At 42.0% G+C, this 20,381-nt stretch overlaps 1 protein-coding gene and 1 pseudogene across 2 annotated transcripts in view; both read right to left on the bottom strand.

Annotated features, from left to right (window-relative positions):
• Nucleotides 1-20,381, bottom strand: part of VPS13C (vacuolar protein sorting 13 homolog C) — a 518,321-nt gene that overhangs the window by 105,281 nt on the left and 392,659 nt on the right. For both annotated transcript variants that reach the window (XM_073579421.1, XM_073579422.1), the window contains 6 exons: nt 16,716-16,837; nt 7,969-8,266; nt 7,104-7,493; nt 3,217-3,321; nt 2,845-3,009; nt 2,296-2,424 (listed from right to left, as the gene is read on the bottom strand). In XM_073579421.1, coding sequence (XP_073435522.1) covers nt 2,296-2,424; nt 2,845-3,009; nt 3,217-3,321; nt 7,104-7,493; nt 7,969-8,266; nt 16,716-16,837 — 1,209 coding nt within the window. The remainder of the gene's footprint in view (nt 1-2,295; nt 2,425-2,844; nt 3,010-3,216; nt 3,322-7,103; nt 7,494-7,968; nt 8,267-16,715; nt 16,838-20,381) is intronic.
• Nucleotides 649-2,287, bottom strand: LOC141093013 (RUN and FYVE domain-containing protein 1 pseudogene; annotated as a pseudogene).

Genomic DNA, 20,381 nt, shown 5'->3' with positions numbered 1-20,381 from the left:
GAACTTAGCCTAACTGTGAACATTTGGTTTTCTTTTTATTGTGAAGCAAACCACAAAATAGAAAAATATTACTGACAACTTCGGTTTGCATAACTATTCACCACCCTAAAGTCAGTCCTTTGTAGATCCTCTTTTTGGCACATTTGAAGATTAATGGATTTTATATCATCCAATTGCTTCCATAAGACTACAAGTGCGTCCTGTTTTCATGGATATCCTTTTCAAGAAGTTTCATAGCCATCTCCATTTCAGTCTTCATTCCAAGTTGTAAATCCAGCTCCTTTTCGAAATCCAATCAAACTTGCTTTTCTACATTCAATTGCTTCCAGACTTCACTATACATTTCATCCAGTCCTTGACGAGATTGCTTGTAAAGCCCCCGTTGCACACTGCAATATCGCTAGCAATATCGCTGTAAAGTCACCGATTTTGTGACGTTGCAGCGATATTGCTAGCGATATCGCGGTGTCTGATACTTAGCTCCGACCGGCCCCCGCTGGTTATCGCTGGTCGCGCGAGAAGCTCCTGGACCATTCCTCTGCGGCGCTTCCTGCTGTGACGATGAGCGACACGTGGAGCCGGGCGGGAGGACGCAGGATCGCCGCGTCTGACAGGTAAGTAACGACCCCCGTCCCCAGTGATGTCGCTGGTGAGATCTGCCTGTGTGGCAGCTCACTAGCGACCACCTAGCGATGCACCAGCGATCCTGACCGCGTCATATCGCTAGTCGGGATCGCTGGTGCATCGCTCGGTGTAACGGTACCCTAAGTTTCCAACTCAACTTTTGTATCCTGAATATTAACCTCTAAATGCCTTTCACTTTACTTTTGAATGCGTGCACTCTCTTGTAGTAACTGATATGTTCATCCTGCAGTGATAAATATGATCCTTTGCAGCAATAAGCTCGTCATTTAACTTTGAATTTGTCTTCTCCAAAAGCTCAATTTTTGACTGAAGATCTCCAACAGTGCAACTCAGATGCCAGTTTAGCTCCTCAACATAGTGCTTTTGGTCCAGAACAGTAGTAATTTCATCTTTTTGTTCACTATCATTTAGCTGCACATCCTTGAGACAGAAAGAAAAGTCAATGATGCCCACCTGAGAATCTAAATCTTCTCCTTTGAGGCATAAATTTGCATCAATTATGTTAAGTCCCATGAGAAGACCAACAATAACAGCTCCTTCTTCCTCCATCATTAAAGCTTCATTGCCCATAAAAGTCACTTAGTAGATTTTTGTGATCAATAAGAAATTGCAAGTAATCAGCCATTTTATTTTGCATCAATGAAAGGTGCAACCAAGCTCTGCCTCTACCGAGGGAAGTCTTAATTTCAGGAAGATTCCTTATGTTTGTAAATATGTCAGCAGATTCAGGGCAAAGTTTTTCTACCAGTTCCAAAGGGCCAAAGAAACATTTATTTTGACCCATAAAGCTCTTTTTAACTTTTAGCCCATGTTTCAGGCAATGCTCCAGGACATAGAAAAACTGTTGTAGCGGAGGGAAATCAGATTCCAGGCTTCTGTCTAGATTTAAAGCAGCCTGGATCAATACCTTTACCGTAATCTTCATCATACTCATTAAGTTAGTGCGTTTGTAGAGCCTCCTTTTGCAGCAATTCCATCTACAAGTCACTTTGGCCAAGTCTCTATGAGCTTTCCACTTGCTGCCACTGGGATTTTTGCCCATAACTCAAGGCAAAATTGCTACAGCTCCTTCAACATAGATGGTTTCCTCTGGTGAACAGAAATCTTCCAGTCCGAAATCATCAAGTATGGGCTTTGACTAGGTCACTTCAAAACATTTACACGTTTTCCCTTAAACCACTCGAGTGTTGCTTTAGGTTATAGCCTTATTGGAAGGTGAACCTTCATCTCAGTCTCAAATCAGACTGATGGAAACAGGTTTTGCTGAAGAATATACTTGTATTTTGAATTTCACATGGCCGGCACCTGCTTTGCAGAAGTATTTTTTTTTTTTTTTAAGTATATACAAATATTCATTATGCAAACTAGGGGGCAGGTCAGTGAGGGATCAGTGACCTGTCAGCAGTCTGCATTATGAATATCTTATCAGAGCACCACATACACCAACCCCGCCCTAGGGCGCGAGCCTATCATTAACACAAAACTGAAAATAAAGATTAAAGAACAATCACAAGACTGATTTAATCAATCAAGGTATCATTTTAATCAGTATAACGTTGTCCACCTGACACTGTCTGTAGGTTACTGTGCACAATCCTGCTGACAGGATCCCTTTAAACATGTATATGTGGTACTCCATACTCAACTTACCATGCTGTCAATAACCAATAAAGTGCCATTATCCTGTTTATTAAAGAAAAAGGATTTGGATGTTCCTGCACAGCCAATTACGCGGACACATAGCTTCCCAGAAACATTTTCTGGCCAGAATGGAGCACACTGCAGTAAAAATGAAACAAGCATAAAACAAAATCACTATCCAATGTAATTATTAGTCACTTAATATCATCACATCATATCCTCCGGTCTGCCATTGTTTTTTTTACTAATTAAACATAGCATATCAGAATAATAAATCATACAGAAGTATTCAGCTACATATAGTTTCTTTTTCATCTTTTAGCCACATCTTCTCATAGTAAAACAATAGGAAATCAAGCACATGGCATCATAAAGGAGAACTGCCAAACATGTACACTGAAGGCACTTGATGACAATTATGTAGAACGAAGTTAAAATAATTCTTGTGCTCAGTGGTGAAAAATGGTTTCTGAGCAGACTAGACAACTACATGCTAATAAGAAAACACATTTTATAGATGGGCTCAAAAATGGTAGATTTGTGAAATAACCATGATACCTCAGATGATGCAACGTAATGCCACTTCATATCAGGCAAAGACCCGTCTGCTTCAATTTCTCCCACCTCAAGCTCCAGTCCACACTTGTTGACAAGGGTATAGAATGGGGTCAATGTAACAATCCTTGTAAGATTAAAACTGCTCATTTTAATGTTTGCTCCAACCTTAACAATAGGAAACAAAAGAAAACGAAATGTGACAATACAAATGTATAATGATCATTACTTTCTTTTTAAGGCGAGTACGCACCAAAGGAAAAAAATCAGATCAAATTATCAATAACAAGGTCTTGATATCAACTTTTGCTAAATTAAACTTGATAGAAATTTTAAGACAAGCAAACACTTTCTTCTACTCCTATGCAAACTTACCAAATATTCCATTTTACCGGCAGGACACTTCACACAACCGTAGCTTCCAACGGTATCCAGGGAAAATCCAGATGACCATGAGCTTGTGGAAATACAAAGCTGGATCTACAACATGGGAGAAAATGACCAGTACATTCAATTTTTCAAGATTTCAAAACTGATGAATGATGGTAATATTGTCACTTTGCCATTGCTAAAACACACTAGTGTTAAAGTCACTTTGCAAACATGTCCACTAAATAAAAAAAAAAAAAAAAAAAAAAAAAAAGATTATCTATCTTTACAGAGGACCATTCACCAGTTTTAGGCTAATTTCACATTAGCGTTTCTTTAGCGCAGCGCATCGTGCGCGTCCATGCGCATGCGCCCCTATGTTTAACATGGCGGGCACATGGTCTAGCGTTTGCACGCGTTCGTATGCGTTTTCGTGCGTATGCTTTTTTTGTAGTATGTGCCTAGGCGCGCTGGACACAACTTGTTGCATTTTTTGTTCGTCCAACCTGTGTCAAAAAAACACATGTGCACCCTTGCGGACGGAATGCGACAAAATAACACATTACAGTCTACGTGAACGCAGGCGTGCACAGCCTGCGTTTAAAATCACATGCGTTTTAAGAGTTAACATGGCTATAAACTGGTTAAAACGCATGCACTTAAAAAAAGCAAACGCATGCAAAATGCATGATACGTTTTTTGCATGCCTTAGTATTGCGCACGAAGTGCAGCGCTAAAAACGCTAAAGTGAAAGTAGCCTTAGCATGTTAAACTGGCCACATCATGGAATAGTAGCTGCAGAGATCAGTGAAATGTAGCTTTTATTTTTTAATTTCTCCTCACTGTGGCAGAGATATTAGCATGTAAAATTTAGATTCTAATTAACATTATAGTTCAACTGAGCATTACCAGAGATTTGTCTCTGAGGGTGTGTACTTCTTCCCCTGCAAAAGGTTGACCAATCATAAGATGGCAGTGTCATACTTCAGAGTAAAGAACACACCCTCCTCTAGTCAATGATGTATGCAGCTACTGTGTAGAGATGCAGAGCTGAGATATGTATATTACAACCACACAAACACTTTCAGAGCTTATTTCACAGCAGTCAGTGTAGGAGGAGGGCAAGAGCTGACAGCACTGTGAGATGAGATCTAGAAGGGTTTGTAATGATACATAACACTGCTCAGTTGTACTTCTACACAGTAGCTGCAGCGAACAGAGGAGAGATAGGTGTGTCCTTTTTTACTCTGCATGACGCTGCCTTATGATTAAGGGTCTGTCACACTAAGCGATATCGCTAGCAATATCGCTATAACGTCACTGGTTTTTGTGACGTTATAGCGATATTGCCTGCGATATCGCTATGTCTGATAATTACCTCCGACCGCTCCCCCGCTGGTTATCGCTGATCGCGCGAGAACATCCTGGACTGTTTCTCGTCGTCAGCTTCCTGTGGCGCCGACAAGTGACGCGTGAGGATGTCAGGATCGCCTCGTCTGACAGGTAAGTAACGACCCCCGACTGCTGCTATGTCGCTGGTGAGATCTGCCTGTGTGGCAGCTCACTAGCGACCACTTAGCGATGCACCAGCGATCCTGACCGCGTCATATCGCTGGTCGGGATCGCTGGTGCATCGCTAAGTGTGACAGTACCTTTAGTCAACTTCATGCAGGTGAAGAGGTACATGCCCCCAGAGACAAATCTCTGGTAACGCCCAGTTTAACATAAAATAAATTATAACCAAAACTTTACAAGCCAATATCTCTGCAACGGAGATGAGAAATTAAAATATAAAAGCTACATTTTACTCAGCTCTACAGTAACTATTCCTTGATTTGACCAGTTTAACATGCTCAAATTGGTGAAAAGTTCTCTAAGTGTAAGGAAACAATTACTAAAAAAAAGTGTGGAAATAATCACTAAACAAGTGTTCAATATGGTGTATAGCTAATGGTATCAGGTTTTCATTAGTACAGAAAGTGAAAGACTGGCTGACTAGCTAATGTTGTCAACTAAAAGCCTTCCCCCTCTAAGGATATACACTACTCACAAAATGTTTGGGATATTTGACTATTAGGTGAAATTCATGTAAAATATAAAAAGTTCATGCTACAGTGATATTTTATAATGAAAGTAGAGCATTTAAGTAGAAGCATGCAATGGTCATTTCCGTATCAAACAATTTATTGAAACAAAAGCTAACTGTGGTGGGTATACCCCAACAAAAAATGTCAAGTCAATGTCTCAATTACTAATGTGGCCTTGAGCATAAATTACAGCTTGACAATGACATCTCATGCTGTTCACAAGTCCAATTATTGTTTGCTGAGGCATGGCATCCCACTATTGTTGAAGAGTGGCCCTCAGGTCATTGAGCTTCTGAGGTACAGAGTTATGAGCATCTACAAGGTGACTCAGTTGATCCCATTGATTGGCTATTGGATTCCGGTTTGGAGGAAGTGCAGGCCACTCCATTTGAGGTACTCCAGTCTCCTGCTGCTGTTCAAAATGATGTGACCTCGAAGAACTGGAGCATTGTCATCCAAGATGATGAAATTAGGCCTCAGATGTTCATGCAGAGGCACAATGACTGGATTAAATATGTTATTCAAGTAATAGGGGTTTGTTACTGTACAAGTGTAGGGCAGTTCTGTATTGACTAGACACACCTGCCCACACTACCACCACAAAAGACTCATCTGGTGACAAAAGTGGCTGATACACAGCGCTCTCCTTGACATCTCCAACATTGTTAGCAGCCATCAGCTCTGCTCCGCGTGAAGTGACTCATCAGCGAACAGCACTGAAGCCCATTGGTACCTCATCTAACGTAGATGCTCCCTGGCCCAAGCAAGACGATAATGCTTGTGCCTGGTGGTGTAGTCAGGTACCCTTAAAGGTCATCTGGCATGCAGACCATGCTGATGTAAACTGTTTCGAATGGTCGGACAAGACGCATGGGTGCTTCTCACCTCCCTTAAATATTCCTTCAGTTGTGTAGCATTCATCCTCCTGTTCCTAATGGCACTGTTCAAAATGAAGCAGGTCATCCGTGAACGATGTGGCCAAAGGACGTCCACTTCTATGCCTATCTGTGACTCTTTCAGTCGTGCAAACTACTGATGACACTGTGACACTAAGCTCAGTGGCCACTGACATCCAGTTGTAGGTAATGTCCCTGTTGTGCCAGTTTTAAGGCACTTCCTGATAACTACAGTAAGGGTTTGGGCACACGCTCCGGATTCTGCTCCGGATTGATCCACGTGGATTTTGCAAAATCTGCAGGTCAAAAGACCTGCAGTTTATCTGCGGATTAGCCTGCGGTTTTGCCCTGCTGTTTATCACCTCTACAATGCAGGAGATGTTAAACCGCGCGGAATCCGCAGAAAGAATTGACATGTCAATTCTTTCTGTGGATTAGAAACTGCAGCAAATACGCGCGGAAAAATGCGCACCATCTGCACTGCGGTTTCCATTTCCCATAGGATATTATGGTACTGTACACTGCAGCAGAAACTGCTGCGGATCCGCAGTAGAATCCGCAGCGTGTGCACACACCCTAAGGCCTAGGAGTTGTTTTGCACTTTTCTCCAGACTGATAACTTTTAACAATGAGGTGCCGTTGCGTTGCGGCCTCTTTCACACATCAGTTTTTTGCCATCAGTCGCAATCCGCCGTTTTTAGAAAAAACGGATACAGCGACTGATGATGGGTGGAAAAAGTTCTGAAATGATTCTACTTATGTTTTTTTTACATAACAAAAACCTGGCAATTTAGCACGAGTGTGTAGACTTTGCATCGACTGTAAATCACAATAAGAACACATCTAAAAGGTAATTTTTATTTTAAAGTGAACACCACTAAATAAACTCAAAATACGTAAATTATAGTACCTTATTTTTGCTGAAGATGTTCTTCTTCTTGAAAGAGAAAAGTATCACATCCCTGTAGTCTGATGGGTGTTTGACATGAATTTCTTCTGCACGGTACTGCAAGATGCGCGATGTCTTGTTAATAATCCAATATGGGCTAAAAACAGAGAGCACCATGCGGTTTCCAATGCGTTTTACGTGCACATATAGATCTACCGACATAACTTCAGAAGTGTCAGCTGTGAAACATATAGGGAAAAATTCAGGAAGACCATCATGGACCCTGTAGTGGCCGCTCCAGTTTCTGCCCTGATATTTCACTAGGGTAAGCTCCATGATTTCACCACTGATGCGAGAATTCAGAACATCACAAGAGCTTCCTTCTGGCAACATGCGGGTTTCTGCTGTCCCCTGAAATATGTAAAAATGGGTGAAATAAGATTTAAAATATTTTAAGACCAGGACAGAGTGAAACAATCTACAATCAATTACAGAAGAGATAGAATGAACTGTCACTATGTAGAACTATTACCCATTGGTTCATTATTGCATAGAAATAGTGAAAAGTACTGTTTTATTAGTTTTTCAATGTTATTTTTGTCTGCTTTTTTGGACTCTTTCTTTAAGATTCCCTATCCCAAAGAAGGTTGTTTATATCTTCTATACCCACTTAATAATCCAATGCCAATCAGGTCCAAGTAATTGACTACATTCAATATATTTTACAGCATATGTGATAAATAATTGGGTACCAATATATTTTGTGGCTATTTAAAAACAGAAGTGATACAGTAGGTCTTTAGCAAAAACTGACTTGGTATTGTGGGACGACATACCTCTCTACTAGCTGTTACCCCACAGCATTTAGTAATTTTGAGAATGTTACCTCAAGCAGGTATCGAAGTGCATAGGGTAGAAGGTTCCTAATGGTCAATGAAGGGTAAAGATGAATAATGTAAGCTGGATCCCAGTCCTTTTCTCCATGGCTGGTGATAAAGTTGATTTCATCAGGTACGGCTGTGCAATTCACTATTAGAGGCAAAAAGTTGGTCTCCGTGGATGGACACTGAAGGGTGCACTGAACCTCACTGCTCCTGTGCAGCATTTCCTTCCACATAATGTAGGTTGTAGACTCGCTAAACTGCCCAGCAAGCACACCCGCTGGCTTCAAGAACAGTTGGCACCTTGGAATGTAATTAAAACCCCAAAAAAACAAAATGAAAATTTTAATAATGAAAGCATGACAGACTTGAGCAAGAGTCAATTACATATGTTTAGATCAGCGAGTAATTTCTTTGACCTGTGGTTCGCTCATTTATGGAAAATTGTTCCCTAAAAAAACTTGCTCTGATCTTGTGGTTTTAAACACTGCAGTGGCCAAACCACATAGTAAACACTAACATGTGACAGTATGTCCTTACCACTAGACCTGTCACCAGTCAGACATGGTCAAGATACCAATGTGGTCTATGACTCCTTTTTGGCTCAGAAGTTTTAGTGACTGGAGCCGTGTTACAACATGGAGCGGCCATATTTAACATACAGTACAGCACCCACTGAGGCATGTGATACAAGTTCAAGTTCACCAGGACATCTAAGTAAGGAAAGTCCTCAAACGCACCTCTATAGTGACCATAAGCTTTAATAGGGTGTTTGGACAGGGGTTTTCTAGATGAAACAACCCCGCTAAATTCCTCTGGTAAATAAATTACAAATAAAAGGCGAAGGCTGAGTCATCAACTCTAAAGTTGATGTCTAGATTACATTTTTTTTTTGTGAAGAACGTGCAACTTACAACTGTTAAGGGTGTTCAGCAGGTCAAATGGTTAAAATCTCCAAGGATGTGAAACCATACCTAAGGGAGTGTAATAGGCTAGAAACATGTCAGTTTGTCTAATCATGTGGGATTAATTTATTTTTTTTATAGTTTCTAAATAAAGTCTTGGATATTTTAAGTAGAGGACACGACGTACACCCTTGTTTTCTTACATTATCGCTGATAATCACCAGCGGGATCTTGTACCTATGGTTGGAGGACTGAAAAACTTATATCCGAACACAGTGAACACACTTTTCGCACTGCTGCCCAATCCATCATTAATAGCTCCATATAAGCAGAGTGACATATTTGCATAGAGTACTCAGTGGACTAAAGAAGCAAAAAATACAGCATAACATTCGGAGAAAGGCACATTTCACCAAAGCTGACACACTGCCGTGCTTTGCCCGTCTCTCAAGCACACCCAATACTCTCTGCAATTTAATGTGTGAAGAAGGTTATATAAATTGACAGAACTGTTAAGTTTTCTTAGGACTGCTTACTAGTGATGAGCGAGCGTGTTTGGATAAGGTGCTATCCTTGCACATTTGTGTCCTAATCAAGTATTTTCAGAGTGCTTAAAAAAAATGCATGAGTCGCTGACAGCTGTTTGACAGCAGCAACATATGCAGGGATTGCCTAACAAACAGGTAATCCCTGCATGCGTTGCGGTTGTCGAACAGCTGTGATACATGCAGGCACAGGGACTCAAGCTCTTTTTCGGAGCACACTGAAGACACTTGATTAGGACACAAGCACGCTCAGATAACGCCTTACCCTATAACACCTTATCCGAGCACGTTCTATCATCATCACTGCTTACCAATAAACAGGTTGATTAGCTTTCACAAAATGTGATATAGAGTGTCAAGTTCTCCTCATTGTACAAAATGTTTGAACACCTTACCATTGATAGCAGTACAGTGTTTTTATTTATTTTTTTAACATCTGGACACCGAAGGATTGGGGTGGTCCTAAAGGCAAGTACAGTCTTAGGCTATGTTCACATGATGCGTTTTTGCTACTTTTTTTTATATGCAAATTTTAAGCTGCACACACATTGCTTTTTCCCCCCCAGACTGAATTGAAAAACTGCAGCAAGTCACTTCTTTCAGTGTTTTTGCAGCAATTTTTCACCCATACGTGAAAAAACGAAGCAAAAAATGTATACATGATGCTACTGCGCTCCTGCCGGTAACGGCACAAAATAGCTCTCCTGACCGCTAACCGGAGTGCTAAAGGCAGGCAGTGGTGAAGGTGCATATCGGAGGACCACCGGGAGAAGTTGTGACTCCATCTGGCTCGTGATACAGAGCGCAGACAGAGCTGTGGCAGAGGCGCGCTGGATGTGCTGAAGCAGGCAGACCTCAGCTCTGCGTGTCTGATGACTCAAATGCTGGCTGGCTTCCCGGTGAGTTGAGGAGAGCGGAGGGGCTGCAGAGAGTGTCGGGAGGCTGAGAGCTGGTACCGGACCCCCCTGAAGTTGTGGAGCACCAGTGGCGGGAACGGAGCTGAGGGACAGCGGCCATCTTGGGGAGCCCCCCTCAACTCGTGGGTGAGGTGATGAAGCTGGTGGAGTGCGGTGGAAGTGTGGATCTGGGACTTTGCAGCGGCTGATGTGCCTGTCTGGAGTGGAGATTTTTGAATTTGTGGTTGCGGGAAAACATCCTTCCCCCATACCCCTGCTGTTGGTCACTGAAGGCAGGTTGAGGATCCTGGCCATTGTGTGAGGAACTTGTTGTTTTGCAGATCACAGCTCTCTGCTGCCACCCTGTGTTCTTCTTATGTACTGGGTTGGTGGCACATAAATATACACCACTGAAAAACGGAATTATGACTCTGTAGCCCGTTTGAAATTAATTTCCGAACCACCAAAATATTCTGCGAAGGCATGCCACATTATTACTAATAAGTTGATCCTGGACCACATACATATCTTGGAAGCGCATTATGGGACCTCCTAAATCACAATCTGCAGTTGACAAGTTGAACACCTATGCTAGAGGGGCCAGCTCAACAACAACAACAACAACCAAAAAATCCTTAAATATATCAAATCAAGAGGAAACATCGCTGTTACAGGAGCCAGAAGACATGGATTCGGAACCCACCCTGAAACAGGTCTCCGCAATGGTCGGATGATGGTGGAAGCTACTTTCGGAATATGCACTAAATCTGTTAAAATCTATTAATGGTGGTTCGGGTAAATGGAGACCGACTATATTTATGCCTATACTTCGGTTCGGAGAAGCTTATGGGCATCTCTCTTGTCTTGTTTTTGTGACCACTGTTGGTCAATAGTTATTAGTTTAAATGGAATTCCAGATAAGACGCAGCATTGCATCTATAATTTAGTGCGCATGAGTGATTTGAACTTGATGGAGCTGAATGAACCAAAAGTGAATACTAACCTGAGTAAAGATTTTCTATGCAATTTATATGGCATCACTTACAAGTCCTATCGTGGGACATTAGAGGGTTGGGGGGAGTGCTAGGAAACGAAATATGGTATTCTCTCAGATACGTAGAATGCAAGCGCAGATAATATGCCTTCAAGAAACTCATTTGACACCAGAAACTATATCCAGGACGAATAAGCCTTGGATACAATAGCAGAAACATGCTACACATACGTACTATTCCAGGGGGGTGGTTGTTATGGTGCACAGGTCTTTGAGATGATCGGGACAGGCGGCTAGGAGGGACTCAGAGGGCAGATATATCTTTCCATATGCATTTATAGATATGGTCCCTTATGTACTCCTTAATATTTATAGCCCCCCCCTCTGGCTAGGATGGACGTACTCCATCAAGCTGCGATCTTTGTATCACAGCATCCAGATACTAAGATATTGTGCCTCGGAGATTTTAATATGATTTTCAATCCTTATCTGGATAAAATGAGTGCCGCAAACCTCAGACCTGGCAGCCAGGGCACTACTGTGCTGAGTGCTTTTATAGAGGAGATGGGCTGGATTGATCTATGGAGACAGCAGCATCCCTTTAAGAAAGAATTCTCCTGCTACACGCCAGCTGCTCGCTGTTTATCCAGAATGAATCATGCATTTGGAAATAGTGCTGTATTGTCGGATCTGCGTGACATAGAGTACCTTCCTGGGGCAGTATCAGATCAGTCTCCACTGGTGGTGTCCCTTCATCTGGATGGCCCTGGTAGACAAAAGAGATTCCGTATACATCCATTTTGGCTATCCCTTATTGGGGAGCAAGATAGAATAATAGACCAGCTCGATGTCTTTATAACAGAACATGATGATTTCCCTGATTGAGTGTGTCCCACATCACTAACCTAAGCATATTTGAGGGGGTGTGTTAAATCTACAATTTCATACATTAAAAGGGAGTCATATACTGGGGAACAGAGGCTTGCAGAGGAATGTAAATTGTTGGAAGCCGATTACGTTAATAGCCCCTCTGAAAACTCTCTGCATAAATGGCTTGGGAAAGGGAGGGAATATATGTTATGCTTACAAGAAAAAGCCCAGAGAAAACTTTTCTTCACTAAACAAACCTATTTTGAACTTGGTAACCAATCAAGTAAATTTTTGGCATATATAGTACAGCAAAATCAAATGTCCCCATCCATTCTGTCCATTAATACAAAAGAGGGAACCCCATTACTCAAGTCTGACCAAATAGCAAACAGATTTGAGGACCACTTTAAAGAATTGTATAGTTCTCAATCGAATCATACTGTGGAAGAAATTGATGTGTATCTGGACCAGATTGAATTTCCCAAGCTTTCTTGTGAGGACCGAGCGTTTTTTGACAGGGACATCACTTTGGAGGAAATTCGGGAGACCACTATGTCCCTGTCGAATGGGAGAACTCCCGGCCCTGACGGTATGCCAGCAGAGCTATATAAAAGATACTTAGATCAGTTGGGACCGGTCCTGTTGCAGACCCTGTCTGAGGCACTTGCAGGACATTCACTCCCCCAATCCTTTTATGATGCCACTATTGTGGTGATTCCAAAGCCTGATAAGCCTGCTGAGGAATGTGGATCCTATCGTCCCACATCCTTGCTCAATACCGATTATAAAATTCTTACAAAACTCATTGCTAATAGATTAAAAGCTGTAATATTGGGCATTGTACATGATGATCAAGCTGGCTTTATGCCAGGAAGATCCACTTCCTCGAATATTAGAAGAGTGCAGGTTCTGATGCAGATAGGCCATAAATATAAAAGACCTTGGGCAATAGCCTCTTTGGATACTGCAAAGGCCTTCGATTCCTTGGAGTGGAAGTTCTTACAGCGGGTGCTTCTGAGGTTCGGCTTCTCAGTTAAATTTTGTAGATGGATCGAATTGCTTTATCGTTTGCCGAGAGCTGATATACTGGTGAATGGCGTGCTGTCGGAATATTTCAACTTGAGTAGGGGGACCAGACAGGGCTGACCGCTGTCTCCGATGCTCTTTGCGTTTGCGATTGAACCAATTGCACTTCAGATTAGACAGGACCATTTGGTGAAGTGAATCAATATTAATTCTTGAGTAGATAAGGTAGGATTGTATGCGGATGACCTAGTGCTCTTCCAGGATGATATTGAACAGTCCCTTCCTAGGGCAATTGACCTTATTGATGGCTTTGGGAAGTTTTCGGGTCTTAAAATTAATTGGAGTAAGTCGATGGTCATGCAGATATTGGAGAATATAGCAGTACCTGTGTTGTTTGGTTTGCAGGAGGTACCAAGATTTAAGTATTTGGGCATAGTGATTAACCGGAATCTGATTAAAGACCTTGAAGACAATATATACCCCCTTGAGGATATGATGAGAAAAAAGTTTGAAATATTGTCCCGACTCCCACTGTCTGTAGCAGGCAGAATTGGATTAATTAAAGTGATAATCCTTCCAAAGGGTCTATAAATGTTGGAATACACGCCAATTAAAGTCCCCAAGGGTTACTTTAAGAAAATGCATAGCTTGATGGCAGTGTTTATATGGGGCTCATCAAGGCCTAAAGTGGGTATTGGTACCCTGCAAAGGCCCAAGAGGCAGGGTGGTTATGCGGTACCTGATCTTTTTTTGTACTATCTGGCTGGCCAGTTGTGATATTTAAAATATTGGTTGCTCCCTGACAGGCTTAATGGGCGGTATTAGAAGGTTCATATAGACCACCTCGGGGTCTGCTGTTTGCACATAGTTTGGCAATACAGGTTTGGCGGGAAAGTAAACATACTTTAAAGTTTTCTGATCAGATTGGGGAGATTCAGATATGGGATAATCCTGAATTTTCCCATCTCCAGAAGTTGCAGGATATAGGTTTCTGGAAGCAAAATGGTATAACAACACTCAAGCATATTTTTGAAAATCAAATTTTATTATCATTTGAACAATTTCATATAAAATTTGGAATACCTCAAAGAGAGTTTTATAGATATCTGCAGCTGAGGCATGCCATAGCATCTCAATTCCCGCTTCCCAGGATGCAAATATCTAAATATCCACTAATAGGAATATTGTCCACTCAAGGACCTAAGGGTGTGATTTCCTCTCTGTACACCTTTCTGTTAAAATTCCAAGATTGTTTCCACCCAATTGGCAGTGGAAGATAAATGGAGGCACTTAATCCCTTCTATCACCGATGACCAGTGGAGTGACGCACTGGAGGCGCATACGACGGTGTCTCCAGCGGCAAATAACAAATTGATTCAGTTATATATGCTACACCAATCCTATCTAACCCCGAGTAAACTACAAAAATTCGGCAGAAGAGTAAATGATGAATGTCATAGATGTGGGGAGGTGGGAGCAGATTTTTGGCATCTCATTTGGGATTGTAGAATTGTAAGAAGGTACTGGAAAGACGTAATTTTTGCTCTAGAAAGGATAATTGAGATACCAATTGAATGCGCTCCAGAGATGTGTGTGTTGGGTGTTGTGGACAAAGAAATGTGGACACATTATGACAGAATATTTCTCAGAGAGGTTTTGTTTTTTGCCAGGAAAGCGATTGCATTGAGGTGGATGGGGGGGGGGGGGGAGGTCCCCTTCGGTTAATCAGTGGAAAAAATTAGTGAACAATATAATTCCTTATGAGAACATACTATACAGAAATAGAGGATGTCCCCAGAAATTTCGTAAAATTTGGGAAAAGTGGTGTGACTCGCCCCTGACACAACTAGCTCCTGATGCCATAAATAACTCAAATGTGAGATATAACCCTGGAAGTGTTTATTTTTCAGTGCAAAATGTGATGCTTTACGTGGACTTAGGAATATTTGCTTACTATAACCCGACTTGTTGTAAACTTCGAATCCTGATTAAGAATTCTTTAATGATGTTGAGAACAGAATACACTATGTTTAATGTTCTATTTTATTTGTGCTGTTTGTCTACTTTATTATTGAAAGTACGCTTTTATAACTGAGGTTGTGGATGACGACTAGATGGATTACTCTGTTTTCCTTAGGCCTCTTTCACACTTCAGCTTTTTGCATCAGTCAAAATAGAAGAGAGAGAGAGAATTTTTTTTTTTGTGTCCGGCACCCAGAAAGAATTTCGGGTTAAATCAGTGTCTGGAGGATCCGCCAGAGGAAAAAACGTTACAAGCTCCGTTTTGAAATCTTTGAGGATGGTGACGGACAGCAACTTTTGGCGGATCCTCAAAAAAAACGGATGCAACGGACGGCAATCCGTCACAATCTGCCAATAATGGAAGTCAATGGGGAAAAAAACGGATCCTCAAAAGAAAATTGCGGATCCGTTTTTTTCAAAACCTGGCGGGATTGTGACTGATTGTAAAAAAGTGAAGTGTGAAAGAGGCCTTAGGCCTGTTTCACACATACTTTTTTTCATTAGTTGCAATCCGCGAAAATGGCGGGACACGGATCCACAACGGTCTTGGAAAGCAATGTGTGCTACCGGACCGTTGCTTTGACAGATGCGGGGAAGGCAGAAATTTAAAGGAACATGTGGGGGGAGAGAGGGGGGAGAGAGACAGAGAGAGAAGGGGAGAGAGAGAGAGAGAGAGGGAGAGAGAAAGAGAAAAAGAGAAAGAGAGTACAAATGCGGATCCGGCCAGCAAAAAAAACGTTTCAGTGTCCATCCTGTCATGTCTGATGACGCCAAAATTTTGGCGGATCCGTAAAAAACGGATTCAACGGATGACCATCCGTCAAGATCCGCCAATAATGTAAGTCAATGGGAAAAAAAAAGGATCCGCCAAGAAAACTGGCGGATCCGATTTTTTTGCAAAACGGCGGATTTTGACTTATGGTGACAGACGGATGTGTGAAAGAGGCCTTATACTGCAATGTCACATGTTTAATATGTTATTTTGTGGTATCTTTCAATAAAAAGAGTTTAAAAAAAAGAAATGTATACATCAGGTTTTGCTGAGTTTTTGGTGCAAAAACCTAAGGAAGTTGCATCATGTTTTTTGTTTTTTTTTAGGGCAATAAACTTTATCAGCATGCACAAGAGACAAAAAAATTGCAGCAAACGCACAGCAAAACGTGCTTTTTGTAAGCAGCTTCTTTTACAGCCAAGAGAGCAGGTTTTGCTGTAGAAAAAAACACTGGAAAAACGTGAACATAGCCATAGTTTTATTTTAGGCAGCACAGTGGGGCTATTAATGGGTTGTCCAATAGTGAACAGCTGCTTTAATGTATATGTTTTAGAACATATACTATTCCATAAAACTGGTGCATGCCAAGTTTAGTTTTACAAATCTGAAGATAATATAGTCTTGCATTAGCCCTACATGTGCTTTGGTTAGCAATCCATCAATATACAGGTGGTGCCCACTCCATTGCTACTTTTAGGAAATATACTTAATCTATACTATACCTGTACGAATGAAGAGGAACATGGAACTCTTCATCTGGTTTACAAACTCCAATAGACTCTAGCAACTTGGCATTCGCCACAAATTTATAGACAATAAATGGAACCGAGAAATGGTTCTTGATCTGCAAAGAGAAAGCTAGACTGTAATGATCAAGACAAGAAGGCCAAGTAATGGCTGGCTTTGTTCAAATAAGTCTTCTGTATAAATAAAATCACAGCCGAGTCAAGCTTATATGTTTCATACAAAACAACTGTTTAAATGTGTACATTACTTTTATGTATGTAAAGTGGCAGAGGGAGAGGAGAACTTGGAAATTACAAAGGTAGATAAGGTGCTACTGGGTAGAAAGATTTCCACGTCATACTTCTGCTATTATCTTATTCACCTCTTCCCAGACTGGCGATTTTCCATTTTTTTGCACTTTTGGAAATATTTTTCGGGTTGTTTTTACGCCACTAATTGTATAGAAAAAATTACCAGGTAATATGATTTCATAGGACAGTACAGTTATGGCAATGCTAAACTTGTGTACTGGTCAGAAAATAAAGTACCGTATATACTCGTGTATCAGCCGAGATTTTCAGCTGAAAGTCCCTCCTCTCGGCTTATACACGAGTCATATACCGAGGGGGGGGTTGGCGGGGGAGGGGGATCAGAGATCATATTCACCCTCTGCAGCCCCCCTGCTTGCTCCATGTTCTCGGCGCTGCTGTGCGCTTCCTGCTTCAGCGGTCACGTGGTACCGCTCATTAAACTCATGAATATGCGCATATTCATGAGTTTAATGAGCAGTACCACGTGACCGCTGAAGCAGGAAGAGCCCAGCAGCGCCGAGAAGAACATGGAACAAGCAGGGGGGCTGCAGAGACAAGCACCAGGACGGGGTGAGTATGAACGGGGGGGCATATTCACCTGTCCCCGTTCCAGAGTCGGCAACGCTGATGAGCAGCAGGCAGGAGGTGAGTATGCAGGCTTTTTTTTGTAACGGAGGCAGCGGCAGCAGCAGCAACATGATGGGGCCTCTCACCGTCCTCATTATCTGGGGCCACACACTGGGCAGCAAAACTGGGGCCACACACTGGGCAGCATTATCTGGGGCCACTCACTGTGCAGCATTATTTGGGGCCACTCACTGTGTAGTATTATCTTTGGCCACACACTGTGCAGCATTATCTGGGGACACACACTGTGCAGCATTATTTGGGGCCACACACTGTGTAGTATTATCTTTGGCCACACACTATGCAGCATTATCTGGGGCCACACACTGTGCAGCATTATCTGGGGCCACTCACTGTGCAGCATTATCTGGGGCCACACACTGTGCAGCATTATCTGGGGCCACACACTGTGCAGCATTATCTGGGGCCACTCACTTTGCAGCATTATTTGGGGCCACTCACTTTGCAGCATTATTTGGGGCCAATCACTGTGCAGCATTATCTTGTGCCACACACTGTGCAGCATTATCTGGGGCCACACACTGGGCAGCATTATCTGGGGCCACTCACTGTGCAGCATTATTTGGGGCCACTCACTGTGTAGTATTATCTTTGGCCACACACTGTGCAGCATTATCTGGGGCCACACACTGTGTAGTATTATCTTTGGCCACACACTATGCAGCATTATCTGGGGCCACACACTGTGCAGCATTATCTGGGGCCACACACTGTGCAGCATTATCTGGGGCCACACACTGTGCAGCATTATCTGGGGCCACACACTGTGCTGCATTATCTGGGGCCACTCACTTTGCAGCATTATTTGGGGCCAATCACTGTGCAGCATTATCTTGTGCCACACACTGTGCAGCATTATCTGGGGCCACAAACTGTGCAGCATTATCTGGGGCCACTCACTGTGCAGCATTATCTGGGGCCACTCACTGTGCACCCTAGGCTTATACGCGAGTCAATAAGTTTTCCCAGTTTTTTGTGACAAAATTAAGGGAGTCGGCTTATACACGAGTATATACGGTAAATAAAAAATGTGGTTAGTGTCGCAATTTTTAGAGATCGGTCAGTGTGGCAAGCTAACATTTATTGATACCATTATGGGCTAGATATGATGTATGCATGTTTTGGCGTAGTTGTCGTGACTAAAAAAAAAAAAAACAGTTCTGGTGATTTGATTTTTGCAGTTGTTACAGTACAGGTTAATTAAATTTTACATCTTGATAGATCAAACTTTTACAGTTGAGGCAATAATTATAATTTTTTTTAATGGGAGAAAAGTGGAGTGATCCCAGTTTTTACATATTTCTTTTATATTTTTAGAAACATTTTTCTTTTTTTGTAGTCCTTTGATCGCTTGTAAAATAAACCTATTTGATGCCTTAATCTAAGCTATTTTCTAATATACAGTGGGGAAAATAAGTATTTGATACACAGGCGATATCGAATGTTTTCCCACCTACAAAGAATTATTTTCACATAATTAAATTGCATTTTACTTCCTGAAATAAATATATGATACAATAGAAAAACAGAACTTAATATTTGGTACAGAAACCTTTGTTTGCAATTATAGAGGTAAGACGTTTTCAGTAGTTCTTGCCCAAGCTTGCACACACTGCAGCAGGGATTTTGGCACACTCCTCTATACAGATCTTCTCCAGCTCTTTAAGGTTTCAGGGCTGTCACTGGGCAACATTGAGTTTCTGCGCCCTTGGGTTCAGGTCTGGAGACTGGCTAGGCCACATTGAAATGCATTTACGGAGCCACTCCATAGTTGCCCTGGCTGTGTGTTTCGGGTCATTGACATGCTGGAAGATCCAGCCACAACCCATCTTCAATGCTCTTACTAAGGGAAGAAGATTTTTCCAAAAACCTCACGATACATGACCCCAACCATCATCCCTTTAATACGGTGCAGTCATCCTGTCCCCTTTTCAGAAAAGCACCCCAAAAGTATGATGCTACTTTCCCCCACCATGCTTCATGGTTGGGACGGAGTTCTTGGGGTTGTACTTCTTCCTCTAAACATGGTGAGTGGAGTGGATACCAAAAAGTTCTATTTTGGTCTCATCTGACCACATGACCTTCTCCCATGCCTCCTCTGGATTATCCAGATGGTCAAAGGGAATCTTCAAACGGGCCTGGACATGTGCTGGCTTGTGCAGGGGAACCTTGCGTGCCCTGCAGGATTTTAATCAAAGACGGCATAGTGTGTTATTAACGGTAATATTTGAGATTGTGGTCCAAGCTCTCTTCAGCTCATTGACCATGACCAGTTCTGGGCTGATTACTGACCTTTCACAGAATCATCCTTACCTCACGAGAGCTTGCATGGAGCCGCACACGGAGGAAGATTATCTTGTGTTTCTTCCATTTTCTAATAATTGTGCTAACAGTTGTTGCCTTCTCACCAAACTGCTTGCCTATTGTCCTGTAGCCCATCCCAGCCTTGTGCATGTCTACAATTTTGTCCCTGGTGTAATTTGACAGCTCTTTTGTCTTGGCCATGGTGGAGGTGTTGGAGTGTGATCGATTGTGTGGACAGGTGTCTTTTATATAAAGGTAACGCATTCAAACAGGTATAATTAACACAGATGAGTGCAGAGTAGGAAGGCTTCTTAAAGAAAAACTAACAGGTCTGTGAGAGCCCGAATTCTTGCTTATTGATGGGAGATCAAATACTTATTTCATGCAATAAAATTCAAA

Source organism: Dendrobates tinctorius, unplaced genomic scaffold (assembly GCF_039654945.1).
Source record: "Dendrobates tinctorius isolate UK_male_01 unplaced genomic scaffold, ASM3965494v1 ptg000062l, whole genome shotgun sequence".
Taxonomy (NCBI): domain Eukaryota; kingdom Metazoa; phylum Chordata; class Amphibia; order Anura; family Dendrobatidae; genus Dendrobates; species Dendrobates tinctorius.
Note: the sequence above shows the minus strand (reverse complement) of the source record. Positions and strands in the feature narration are given on the sequence as shown.